Genomic DNA, 14040 nt, shown 5'->3' with positions numbered 1-14040 from the left:
ACAAAAGCAGATTTTGGGTGCAAGCCAAAGTTCTTGTTATGGTTTGTGTATATCATGCTTGGGTTTGTTGTTTTGGCTTTGTGTCCTGTCTTGCTTGTTAGGTTTTGTTTGCACCTGTACCCGTCATCTTGTTCCCTTGTGTCATCGAATCATCTCCCCCAGCCACTTGTGTCTTGTCCAGGTGTCTCTCGTTGTCTCGTCAGTTGGCTTGTATTTAGGTCCCGTCCACATGAAAGCCAGTTTTCATGTATCCTCACAAGTTTCTTACCGTTTAGGCCGTTTGTCCACACAATGGTGCGCTTTCGGAGCTTGAAACCGATCATGTTTGAAACCGGGCTCCAGAGTGGAAAGATTTCAAAACGCACCCCATACGCGTCTGTCTGGACACCAAATGCAGGAAACTCCTCCAGTGATGACATGATGGTCGCATCTTGATGACGTATGCGACAATTCTCGCGTGACTGCGCGCAAACCGTCAGTCTGTCAACAATAATCGTTTTGTGCAGCCTCCTTAGCTTGCTTATGCTTTTGCAGCAAAATATTTTGCTTCTTTATTCCCACCTTCAACAAGCGGTGTCGTACTTGAACCACCCGCCATTGTCACTTCTCCTGTGTTAGTCTTTCATGTTGTTTTGATACATGCAAAGCCATGTTTGTTCTGTAGATTGCAATAAAGTTAGGGGACAAAAAGTGTTTGTCTTCTTCGCTGATTATTCTTCTACGCTTTCCGTTAACTCCCTGTGGCTGCGCTACAGCTTAACTCCAGACTTGGCATATACATTACAGCCGTTAAATGCCCTCATCGTCTTATTTTGGACACATGCAAGTCTTGAAATGCTTTTGTATGTACTAGATTTGTTTGAGGAACAAAGCCAGCTTTGCTTCCGTTTGGACGGGGCCTTAGTTTCCTGGTTTTGTTCAGTCATTCTTGAATTATTGTCGCTGTCACCACTCTTGTGTTTTGTTGTTACTTTGAGTTTTGGTGTTTTCAGAACTTTATTTGTTTTTTTTGTATTTAAAGTTTTACCCAGTACTCCTGTAAGGGTTTTTGTTAAGAAATTATGTATATCAGTATTCAATGCATCCCTGTCGTTCTCCTGCCTCTCTGCATTTGGGTCCTTCCCCACAAGCTCACCGTGAGAGAATGATCCAACCAAAAACTGACCCAGCAGAACAAGAAGCAGGTATTGTTCCTGTTCCGGCAGCCCACATCCTGCGTCCGCCACCCATTACTGTTCCGGCGGCGCACGTCCTGCGGCTGCCACCCGTTACTGTTCCGGCACCGCACGTCCTGCGGCCGCCACCCGTTACTGTTCCGTCGGCCCACGTCCTGCGTCCGCCACCCGTTACTGTTCCGGCGGCCCACGTCCTGCGGCCACCACCCCTTCCTGTTCCGGCGGCGTACGTCCTGCGGCCACCACCCCTTCCTGTTCCGGCGGCGTACGTCTTGCGGCCGCCACCCCTTCCTATTCCGGCGGTGCACGTCATGCCGCTGCAGCCCCTGGCCTCATCGCCTGTGCCGCTGCAGCCCTTGGCCTCTTTGCCTGTGCCGCTGCAGCCCCTGGCCTCTTTGCCTGTGCCGCTGCAGCCCCTGGCCTCTTTGCCTGTGACGCTGCAGCCCCTGGCCTCTTTGCCTGTGACGCTGCAGCCCCTGGCCTCTTCGCCTGTGCCGCTGCAGCTCCTAGCCTCTTCGCCTGTGCCGCTGCAGCCCCTGGCCTCTTCGCCTGTGCCCACTTCTTGGCCCCACTGCCATGTTTGACTTTTGTTTGGGATGTCTGGGATACGTCTCTTGAGGGGGTGGTACTGTTATGGTTTGTGTATATCATGTTTGGTTTTGTTTGCACCTGTACTCGTCATTGTCATCGTGTTCCCTTGTGTGATGCAATAATCTCCCCCAGCCACTTGTGACTTGTCCAGGTGTCTCTTGTTGCCTCGTCAAATTACTTGTATTTAGTTTCCTGGTTTGGTTGGTCTTTGTTGGATCATTGTCGCTGTCACCACTCTTGCGTTTTTTTGTTACTTTTGTAACAAGAGTTGAGTTTTGGTGTTTTCAGAACTTAGTTTTTTCTTGTTATATTTAGAGTTTGACCCAGTATCCCTGTTAGTGTTTCTGTCAATAAATTGTGATCAGTATTCCATGCATCCCTGCCCTGGTTATTCTGCCTCCTTGCATTTGGGTGCTTCCCCACCAGCTCACCATGACAGTTCTAGTATACACAATTTGCTCTTTTGTCACCCTGAGACCCATTTTTCTTTTATATTCCTATATTATGTTTTCACTAAGTTGAACAATATAGAAAATTTGCATATATATTTTTAACATATAAGGAAAGTCATAATTACAGTAGTAAACACAGTATTTATATAAAAATGTATATTTATGTGGGTATGTCATAAACCAAGGACCATGTAAATATTTTTTTTACTACCTGTCCGTGACCCTCCCATGATAAATCTGTGACCCAAAAATAAATGAAAAAATGACTGAATGATCAAATGATGGACTAATATTTTGAAAATTATATTCTGAAGGGCAATAAATAGACGTGTCATGGTCGAGCTGCAAGATGACACAGTATACTGTAAATATGATTTTTTTGTAAATTAAGAAAATTGGAACAAAGCCATTTTTGATTTATGCAGTTACAGTCTTGCAACTTTTAGCTTTGCCTTTTGAAGATGTTAATAATTCATAAACTCAATGAAGTACCCTTAAATTACAGGACAGGACTGGTGACAAAGTCAAGACAGAGGTAATGATTTTGTTTTTCTATGACTGGGTGAAAGTCAGGCAAAGTCAGGAGAAAATATTTTCCAGACAGATTGCTTATAAAAGATAAGACTATAAGAAAGCTTGGTTGGTCGATTTTGAAGTGGTAGGAATTTAAAATTTCAGCCACTCACAAGATTAAGAAGTTAGTGACAATCCTGAGATGGATATTAATCAACATTTGGTCGTGAAATAGAGACAAAGCCATGATACCATCCGTTGATTTTGGACATGTTTTGGATAGTTCCTCTCAAATTGTGTTCTGCTTGGAAGAATGTCATCCGTCACTCCTGATGTCCTCAGAAAGCCAGTTGTGAGAAATGTGTGAATAATGATAATGTGAGCAGTATGACTGACGTGGCCTCTGCCACTTGATACAGATTGCTCCACTAAGTGTCACATTTGCAGCTGCATAGACAAGGTGGGAGCCTCAGACATCCATTTAATATAAAAGGAAGTGCACTTCAAAGATGGCATGGTCTCTATAACTGTTGACTCAGCCTGTCAATTCGACCTTTTTGGCATCTGGCTGATGCACAGGTGGCATACGTGAAATTAACAATCTAAAAGAGTTTCTAGCAGGTCATATTCCTTTGCTTGGATCTTTTCTCTCAGAATGTCACCTACTTAATTATTTGCATATATCAAAAAATCTGTGACATGTCTATCATATGCAGCAATCTTTTGTAGTGATACATCCTTTGCAGATGTATGCAAAAGCCAACAAATAGGATGAATAGAACATGAGAATGCCCATACTCATTTGCATATAATTGTGTGTGTGTGTGGGTGTGTGTGTGTGTGTGTGTGTGTGTGGGTGTGTGGGTGTGGGTGTGTGTGTGTGTGGGTGTGTGTGTGTGTACTTCTGCGTGCGCAGATGAGCATACATATTTTGATAACGCACACCTCATCAGCAAGTCTTAGGACCCACATGAAAAATCTGAAGTGTAAAATTATATCATATTCATCTTATAAAAAGAAACAGGATCAAAGATTAGAAAAATATTTGGAAGATCAAATTAAACAACTGACGGATGGGTACGCAATAAACCCAAATAACCAAATATGGTCTGACTTACAAAATACAAAAATACAGTTAGACGATATGTTATCTAAAAAGACAGAGTTCATAATACAACAATTGAGATACAACAACTTTGAATATAAAAACCACATCAGGTAAATTTCTTGCAAACCAACTTCAACGCAATCGGGAAAAATCTTCTTATAACGGCTATTAAAGGGACAACTGGTGAATGCACACAATCACCAGAAGAAATTAATCAAATTTTTTATAACTATTATCGCAACGTATACTCAGAAACTAACAAGCCTAACCCTGAGCATATTGAGGCCTTCCTCAGTAGCTTAAATATACCTCAGTTAACTACTGAACATAAAGATATGTTAGATGCGCCACTTACTACAAACGAGCTGTACAGTGCTCTAGATAGTATGCCTAATGGCTGAGCACCTGGCCCGGATGGATATCAGGCTATATTTTTTAAGCACTTTTGGTTAATGCTTGCGCCACTATTCTTAAGAGTAGTAACAGAAATTAAAACTAATGGTTACATATGCCCACACATGAATACAGCAATAATTAAACTTTTATTAAAGCCAGAAAAAGACCCCACCCTTCCTTCAAGTTACCGTCCGATTTCACTAATTAACACTGATATTATAATTATTGCTAAGGCTTTCGCATCTAGACTAGAAACAGTAATCTCGACAATCATTCATAGCGACCAAACAGGCTTTATTAAAGGTTGTCACTCTACTAATAATATTAGGAGGCTCTTTAACCTTATTAGCATGTCACAGTGGCATGATAAAAAGGCAGTTATTATATCGTTGGATGCAGAAAAAGCTTTCAACAAAGTTAACTGGTCCTTCCTCTTTGTTGTTTTGGCTAAATTTGGCTTTGGGAAGTCATTTATTCATTGGGTGTCAGTATCATATGATTCTCCTAAAGCTCCCGGCACCCCGGGTGTGCCCCAGTATCCGGGGGGCGAGCCCTATCGCCCCGCCGGGCTGGTCCCATATGCCCGCCGGGGTCCTGGTGGGGGGTTGGGTGGGGTGGGGGGGAGTTCGGTGGGTGGTTGGGTCAGGGGGGGGGGGGGGACGGGTGGGTGGGCGCGCCTTTTGCCCCCGCCTGGTTGGGAGGGATCCCGCTGGTCGCTCCTCTTAACTCACTGCACTAGTTGTGCACAATACACTTTGTTAATAGACACATAGGGCACATAACACACTCCATTGGGAGGGGGAGGGAGGTGACACCGTCTTCGCCCTACAACTCCCGTCCAATTTTAATGCACGCCACAACTGAGAGGAAGGCGAGTGTGTCGGGGTGGGGTGCCATCGGTTGGGGCAGACCGCAGTATTAAGCAGTGCTCCGTATTCCTGCTGCCCCCCCCCTATTTTTTTTTAATGCACCACATACACTCACTGACACGTCTGGGAGGCAGGTGGATCGGAACGGGGGGATATCATTTCACTCTGCGGGGGGGGGGCGGCGGCTTGTTTGGGGTGGGGTGTCTGGGGGTTTGGGGGCGGCTGGGATGGGTTGTGGTGGGGTGTCTGGGGGTTTGGGGGCGGCCGGGATGGGTTGTGGTGGGTGGCGGGGGGTGGATGGGGGCGGGGGGGGGGGCGTGGGAGGGGCGGGGGCTGTAGGCCGGTGGGGTGCCTGGCGGGCCTGCCGTGCCCCGTTCTGCTGCGTTGGGCTGGGGACGCTCCTGGTTCCTGGTTTTGCTCTCCGGCCGGTGGGCTCTACGGGGCCCGGGGGTCTCTTGTGGTCTCACTAATTTGTTGGAATTTAGATGTTTCTGGGGTTGGTGAAAGACTCTGGTTGGTAACCCGGTGGGTAGTAGGTGATGTCTGGTCGGTGCTGGATTTCACTTTCCTTTGATCCTTCCTCGGGTCTCCTGACAACCTCACGACTCTAGCTGGATTCTGAAGTATTCGGTTTAGGTGAACGGTATGGGAACTAACGAGTACACACTCACACTCACATGCACACACAAATACACACGCGCACATACTCATGCACATACAAAAGAAAAAGAAAATAAGAAAGAGAGCAAAAAAGAAGAAATAAAGTGTTACAACACAAAAGCAGTGTGTATTATTTTTGTTTTTTATGAAGACTCCAAGGCAGCATACTGAGGTGTTCGTCTGAAATGTTCGTCTTCTTCGCTGATTCTTCTTCTACGCTTTCCTTTAACTTCCTTTTGCTGAGCTATAGCGCCACTCAAGACTTGGCATTAACAACTGTTAAACGTCCTCATCGTCTTATTTTGGACACACGCAAGTCTTGAAATGCTTCTGTGTGTACGAGATTTGTTTGAGGAACGTAGCCGGCTTTGCTTCCGTCTGGACGGGGCCTTAGTCTCCTGTCTTTTGTTCAGTTCTTGTTGGTCCATTGTTTGTTTGTTGCTGTCAGTGTTCCAGTTGATGTCATTTCTTGTCACCTGGGCTTCTTGTCCTATCTATCTAGCTATCTAGTTTGATTTAGTTGGATTTTGTCATGCTGTCCTTGTGGCTCTCTTGTTATCCTGGTGTCATCCAATCAGCTCTCTCAGTCACGTGTCATGTCCAGGTGTTTTTTCATCTCGTTAGTATGTGTATTTAATTCCTTGCTTCTTTTTTTTTACGTCAGATTAAAGGCAGTCCTTGATGTTTGGGGGGTCCTTTTATTTTTCTCGACTTCGCAACTCAGATCTCCAAGTTCAAAGGGGCATTTGAAGTACCTTCCTCTTGTCCTTGAATGCAGCATTAGACCGTCATTTGACTTGTAATGTAAGCCCGTAATTGTCATTTATGCTCCATTCGAGGAAAGTGGGAAGTCAGACATATCCCCCTTGGAATCTCCCAGTTCCAACCTCATAACGTTTGAGCTTCAGGCATAAAATATTTTTGGACAAGACCCACCCTATATGTGTGTCTTGCTTAAATGTGTCCACGCCATAGTGAATCAAAAGATTGAACCCACCAAAGAATAACAAGTAATTTCAGCACTAGTATAGAACTTTTGCACCTACGTCACATGATCACGTGACTTCACCAGTGTGGACGGCAGAGTGAATGAATGTTGAATTGACGAGACACGGAGTGACTTAGGGGACTGTCTTAAAAGTTGTTATTATTGCTCATCTAGCCAGGACATCTGCTAGTTCGACTGAAGTTCACCTGTCCGTGAGTGGCACATTTAGTCGGGGCTCATAGAGTGTGATATTTACAGAAGATAGAGATCGCTAGTTTGGAAACAGACCCTTTACCTTCGATTGTCTGCTGTATTCACTGATTTAATAAAATTGCAGACGTTGCCGGAATTCACACCAGCCGCACGACCGACTGTAGATCATGTAGTCAACACAGCATCCCCTTTTTCTTATTCTTCAAGGGTAAGCTGTCGAGATTCTGATTCAGAAAACTTTGCTCTGGGACAATTTTGGGTGTGTCTATGGGTGTATAACAAAGATTAGCAAGATAGAAGATGAGCAAAGATTACACACCTTACACTTACATATTCAAAATTACCAGTAATAATTAAAGGGATACAGTTCAAAGAACATTTATGGCTAGATTGGTAGTAATTCGTTTAGTTTAGCAGGAAAAGCATGTCAAAGGTAAAAAATACACTTCTATATTGATTTATTACACTTTTGCAGCAAAGTTTTTGATGGAATGGGGCATCGGTATTGGCTGCTAAACACTGACATGCTGTTACCAGTGTTTCATCTTGCTGGTCGGCTAATCATTGTAAACAGATATTAGTACTGTACTGGCAGTTTATTCTTAGCGTTTGTTGACAATCACAGGTGTATGTTCCAAGAGAAAAAATTAAGAATGAAGGCACATTTACACCATTACACTGCACATGCCGGATAAAAAGGGGGAAGTCAAGCCAACTTCAAAATATGTGTGTAGCATGCACATACACTACTCACAAAAAGGCTTTCAGGTGAAATTTCAGGATGGGCCTAAAATGTATTCAAACCTTTACAGGTGAACTTAATGTGACCTCTAAGCTTTTGAATGCACATATCCAAATGTTAATAGTTTCAGTACTTTTTGCACAAGTTGCTGTTCTCTTAACGGCAAAATTCATCACAAATGGCAATGCTCCAGCCCATGGAGGTAGCATCATCAGGGGACGACTGTTGGAGACCGATGTACCTCAAATGGAATGGCCCACACTTTCTCCAGACCTCAATCCTATTGAAAACCTGTGGGATCAGCTGAGTTGCCGTGGAGAAGCCGGAAACTCTGCACCCCAGAACCTCAATGATCACAGGGCTGCCCTTCAAGAAGAGTGGGATGCCAAACTTTAGCAGACAATGGGTCGACTTGTGAACAGCATGTGGCGTCATCGTCAAGCTGTAATTGATGCTCAAGGGGACATGACCAGTTAGAGATGTTGAAATTTTTGGTTGTGGTGTACCCACTATTGTTGTAAACTTTTGCTTCAATGTTTTGTTTGAGTTGAGGAAATCACCAGTGCATCCTTCTATCTAAATGTCCTACTTTTATGATATGGTATCACTGTAGCAAGAAGCTTTTACATTTTGCATGAATGTTATCTGAAAGCCCAATATCCCTAACTTTTTGTGAGTAATGTATATCTCGCGTTTACCTGGTTGATAAATATGGCAGCACACAGTGCATTTGAAATAAATATGTTTTAAAGTTACTAAACTTCACTGCTGTACAGAAAAACAATTATCATGACAAAAGTTCAGTATTTTTTAAATTGAAGTCACAATGTTAGGACAGTAGCAATAATGCAGTGGTGGATCACAACATGCCGCACGAATTGAGCTGAGGAACTGTTGAGTTGAGCACAATGTGAGAGCAGGCCAGTGGGAGAAGAGAATGATCGTGCGTCAGCACAATAAGAACTGGACCAAGTGTGAGTCTACCCTTATTAGCATGTTCAACGGATCCCACTTGATGTAAATATACTACGACCTCACTACTTGTGCCAAGTGTGTTTGGGCTTTAATCTGTCATGTTTAGATGGCTTCAGAAATGATTGAAGAACAGTCCAGTCTGACTAACAAAATGTACTTTTCAAATGTGTTCCTAAAATCTTGAGTATAATATTTCAGATATCTACCTGGCAATAGAAAATACAAAAGGGAATTTAATATCAAGCCTTTTCAGTAAAAACGGTTGTAAATCTTCCACTTAATTAAAACAACTTCAATATACTACTCTTATCTGAGGTAATCATGTTAACCAACAAGGGTGCTTAAAAATTCATTAGTACTATGGATTTTGCATGGATTTTAATTAACAATGTGGTAGAGGCTATATAAAATATCCTCCGCTTAAACAACAAAGCTTTTGCGATGGGATTATCCTGGCAGTGTGTTTGCTCTAAAGATAATTATTTGCATAATTAAGAGTATTTTTTCCCCCTGTGATACAATTCACATGTTACTTAGGAGATTCGTTTGTATGCACTGTGGAGGGACACATGAAGGAAAAAACAAAGGATGTTCGGGCAACCAACATATACTGTAGTTTCTTCTGAATCACCGTATAGCCTCTTCTTTTTTTAATTGAAAAATAATCACAGCTTTCTTTTATACGTAATGGAGTAAATAGGTTTGGAAAGTATTCAAAGCACTTACATTTAAAATTTCAATTTCAATATATTCTTGTGTTACAGGCTACAGCCTTATTCCAAATTGGGTTACATGTTTCCCACGGACCATCCTTGGGATGTCTCAATAGCTTAAATGGAGTCCACCACGTGGTAAATCCAGGATTTGTAAAGGCGCACACAACAGTGCATGTTAGGGCTGGGCAATAAATCGAATTAATTCAATACATCGTCATTTTAAAAATCGAATTGTTGAAAATTTGCCAAATCGTGAAATCGAATTTTGTCTTCTGGATTATTAAAAGCTGTTGTTCTTATGTTCTGTTACATTCAAATGTTTTTGTGAGTTGTTATTTTGCACATGTAACAGAATGCTGAATGGGTGGTTTACAAGACATGTGTCACGATCTGTCACGGTTGAAGTTGGCTGTCACGAAATGGAGTGGAGGACCCAAATGCAGGAAGGTAGGAGAGCCACGGCAGTGATGCTGATAACTTAGTTTTAATCAAAAACAAGGAAACACAAAATCACGCCCGAGGGCGGATAGAACAGCGAGTAGTGTGGGATACAGAGTAGCATCACGGAGTAATAACCCGACACTCCTTGCTGCTTCTGTCAGGCTTTTATCTTGGCCTGACGAGCTAATGAGCAGCAGGTGTGTTTGGCGGGATCCGCCCTCCAGCTGTTTCCCCAGCAACTGCAAGGGAAAACAGAAACAGCTGACCCCAATCATGACAGTACCCCCCCACTAACGAACGCCCCCAGGCGGACCACCTGGCAGAGAAGGGTGCGACGAATGGAAGTCACGGACAAGTGACTGGTCCAGAATCCAGGAGCGGGGGATCCACTGGCGGTCCTCAGGACCGTACCCCTCCCAGTCGACCAGATACTGCATCCCCCTGCCACGCTTTCGAGAGTCCAGTATGGCCCTAACCGTGTAGACAGGCTGCCCGCTGACGACCCGGGGAGGCGGTGGGGGCGCGGCCGGCGGGCACAATGGGCTGGCAGAGACAGGCTTGAGCAAGGACGTGTGGAAGACTGGGTGCACCTTGAGTGTGGGTGGCAGGTTGAGCCGAACTGCCACCGGGTTGATCACGGAGTCGACTTCAAATGGGCCGACAAACCGAGGCCCCAGCTTCTTGGAACTCCCCGCTAACTGCAGGTCCCGAGTGGAGAGCCATACCTTCTGTCCCGGTCGGTAGGATGGTGCTGGGATCTGGTGCCTGTCCGCGAGTCGCCTGTTGCGGGCCCTTGTGCGGCACAGGGCCTTCCTGGCGTCCCGCCAAACCCTGCGAGCCCGGCGGAGGTGGATATGGACCGAGGGAATGGCAACCTCGCCCTCCTGGGAAGGGAACAAAGAGGGTTGATAGCCGTAGGCAGCGTTGAACGGGGACAAACCTGTGGCAGAGCACACGAGGGTGTTGTGGGCATATTCGATCCATGGAAGGTGGGATGCCCACGAGGAAGGATGCTGATGGCACACACATCGGAGCGCCGCCTCCAAGTCCTGGTTAGCTCTCTCCGTCTGCCCATTTGATTGGGGGTGATAGCCCGAAGACAGGCTAGCCGTAGCTCCCAAAGACTTGCAGAAAGCCTTCCACACCCGGGACACAAACTGAGGCCCCCTATCGGAGACGAGGTCGGATGGGATCCCGCGGATCCTGAATATGTCCCTTATCAGGATATCCGACGTTTGCAACGAGGTGGGCAATCTGGGCAGGGCGATAAAGCATCTTGGAAAACCGGTCCACCACCGTAAGGATCACCGACTGCCCGTTGGAATGTGGTAGCCCGGTAACGAAATCCAGCGCCAAGTGCGACCAAGGACGGTGGGGAATGGGCAGGGGGCGGAGCTGACCGGCTGGCATATGGCGAGAGGGCTTATTACGAGCACACACCGTACAGGACGTGACATACTCTTTTATGTCCTTGCGTAGCCCTGGCCACCAAAACCTCTGTGCTATTAGGGACAACGTTCGACCCACCCCAGGATGACATGCCACTTTTGACACATGCCCCCACTGCAGCACCTCTTGACGAAGGTGTGTGGGTACAAACAACTTATTCCCAGGGCATGCTACCGGGGTCTGCGTGTCGCCAGTTGCTTCCACCACCTTCCGCTCTACCTCCCTTATCCTAACCAGATGGTAGGCACTGCGAAGGTCTAATTTGGTAAACACCGCAGCAGAATGTAATGGAGCAAATGCTGACTCCATTAGCGGTAATGGGTATTTGTTTTTAATTGTTATGTTATTCATACCACGGAAATCGATGCAAGGGCGTAGAGTCTTGTCTTTTTTCTCAACGAAGAAAAATCCTGCCCCTAGCGGCGACTTGGAAGGCCGAATAAGCCCGGCAGCCAGCGACGTTGTGACATATTCATTAAGGGCTTGGAGTTCCGGCTTGGCTATTCGGTACAGGCGTGTACTAGGCAGTGGTGCGCCAGGAACCAATTCTATCGCGCAATCATAAGGTCGATGCGGAGGGAGAGATAAGGCCCGGTCTTTACTAAAAACTTCCCGTAAGTCGTGGTATTCTACTGGCACATTTTCTAGGTTAATAGATTCCATTATTGCTTTAGCTGGACTACGGTGGTGGTTTACGGCTGACTGCAGGCAATGTGAGTGACAAAACAAGCTCCATCTCTCTAACCTAGGCATGCCCCAGTTTATGTCAGGGTTGTGCCTGGCCAGCCAAGTCAGACCCAGGACCACTGGGGCTGACCTGGAGGGCATAATGAAAAACTGTCTAGTCTCCACGTGATTTCCCGACAAACGCATATGTAGACTCTCTGTTCTATGTGTAATCACCCCCAAGAGGCGCCCGTTGAGGTCATACATCTCCTTGGTTTTCTCGAGTCTAATCACCGGACATTTCAAGATGTTAACAATTTTCGGGTCGACAATACAATCATCAGCCCCAGAGTCCACCAAAGCCGTCATCTTTACATTCACCCCACCCCATGTCATTTCTCCTGACAATTGGAGCCTTTTAGTGTCCAACTGGCCATTTGGGTCACCTGATCCCGTGGACTGGGAGTACTCACACTGGTTGTTGCGTCGGGGTTGAATGGTTGTGGCTGGAACGGGTGCGACGTCCCGACGTCTATCAGGCCGCCTCCAACACGTGGCCGATTGGTGTCCGGGCCGACCACAATATTGGCACGCCTGATTTCTCCACCGGTTCCTGCGTTCCGCTGCAGAGAGCCGTCCTCCCCCCCAGCTGCATAGGCTCAATGCCATCTCCCGCAGGAGGGCGTCGCCACGAAGCGTCGGAAGGCGAGACGCCGAAGAAGTGCCCCGCGGACGTGGTCGAAACCGGCTGAGCGGCAGTGTCTGCTGCCTTAGGTCGTCGCTCCTCCTCCCGTAACCTGTTGTCCAAGCGGATGGCCAGGTTGATGAGTTCCTCCAGACGGGACGTCTCGTCCCGTGCCGCCAGCTCGTCCTTGATTCGCGGGCTGAGTCCTCGCCGGAAGATCCCACACAGCGCCGCTTCGTCGTAACGGCTCTCGGCCGCCAAAACCCGGAAGGAGATGGAGTATTCCGCCACGGACAAGTCGGCCTGCTGGAGGTCCAGCAAGCGGCTGCCCGCTTCCTTCCCTTTTACTGGGTGGTCGAAGACGTTTCTAAATTCCGCCAGGAAGGCAGGAAATGAAGCTCGGAGCTCTGGATTGGCTTTACTGACTGCCATCGCCCATAATGCCGCCTGGCCGGAAAGTAGGCTCATTACAACGGCGACCTTGGCGCCATCGTTCGGGAAGGTGTGCGGCTGTTGATCGAGAACCAGGCTACACTGGTGAATGAATTGTTCACACCCACCAATTTCGCCAGAGTAGCGGGGAAGATGGGGAATATTGGGTTCCCGAAGAACAAAGTTGCCAGCTGATCGGGACACGGAGGAGACAGGTGACGCCCCGGCTGGTCGTAAGTCTTCCGCGGCCGTGTATTCCGACCTCCGCTCCACCTTCAAGGTGAGTGACCCGATCTGGGCGGTTAGCGTCGACATTGCCTCCTTCAGCTCGCGGAAGTATTGCTCGTGCTGTCCGAGTAAGCGCCCATGGCTGGCCATGGCCTGGCACAGGCTGTTGGGGTCTGCGGGGTCCATTCTGGTCGGGTTATTCTGTCACGATCGGTCACGGTTGAAGTTGGCTGTCACGAAACGGAGTGGAGGACCCAAATGCAGGAAGGTAGGAGAGCCACGGCAGTGATGCTGATAACTTAGTTTTAATCAAAAACAAGGAAACACAAAATCACGCCCGAGGGCGGCTAGAACAGCGAGTAGTGTGGGATACAGAGTAGCATCACGGAGTAATAACCCGACACTCCTTGCTGCTTCTGTCAGGCTTTTATCTTGGCCTGACGAGCTAATGGGCAGCAGGTGTGTTTGGCGGGATCCGCCCTCCAGCTGTTTCCCCAGCAACTGCAAGGGAAAACAGAAACAGCTGACCCCAATCATGACAACATGTTTACAAAAGCTACCAACTACTTAATTGTGGCATTTATAAAACAAACTATGAATGTTAAATTTATGTTAAAACTAATTTAGAATTAGTAGACATTAATGTTGTCTGAACATTTTTGCACAGGAATTATTTTTGAATAAATGAAACCTATGATAAATATTTGTTGGGTTTATCAGATTAAAATCGATTAAAATCGT

At 46.6% G+C, this 14040-nt stretch overlaps 1 protein-coding gene across 1 annotated transcript; it reads right to left on the bottom strand.

Annotated features, from left to right (window-relative positions):
* Window positions 1-10069: 10069 nt before the first annotated feature.
* LOC147174447 (uncharacterized) lies at window positions 10070-12116 on the bottom strand. The gene is made up of 4 exons (XM_086075798.1): window positions 12034-12116; window positions 10867-11093; window positions 10578-10779; window positions 10070-10478 (listed from the first exon to the last, which is right to left on the bottom strand). Exons 1-4 carry the CDS (start codon window positions 12114-12116, stop codon window positions 10130-10132), a joined length of 861 nt encoding a protein of 286 aa, XP_085931924.1. The 3' UTR covers window positions 10070-10129.
* Between the last annotated feature and the right edge of the window lie 1924 nt (window positions 12117-14040).

This window comes from Leptonotus elevatus, chromosome 5 (genome assembly GCF_054856555.1).
Source record: "Leptonotus elevatus isolate MCC_2025b chromosome 5, RoL_Lele_1.0, whole genome shotgun sequence".
Classification (NCBI taxonomy): Eukaryota; Metazoa; Chordata; class Actinopteri; order Syngnathiformes; family Syngnathidae; genus Leptonotus; species Leptonotus elevatus.
The sequence above is the reverse complement of the archived record's forward strand: the minus strand, read 5'-3'. Positions and strand labels throughout refer to the sequence as shown.

Coding starts and splice junctions, on each gene's coding strand:
- LOC147174447 (XM_086075798.1), bottom strand. CDS start 12,116: ATGCCCTCCAGGTCAGCCCCAGTGGTCCTGGGTCTGACTTGGCTGGCC. Junction 11,094..12,033: donor ATAAACTGGGGCATGCCTAG/GTTAGAGAGATG, acceptor CGCCCTGCCCAG/ATTGCCCACCTCGTTGCAAA. Junction 10,479..10,577: donor ATCCCAGCACCATCCTACCG/ACCGGGACAGAA, acceptor TGAAGTCGACTC/CGTGATCAACCCGGTGGCAG.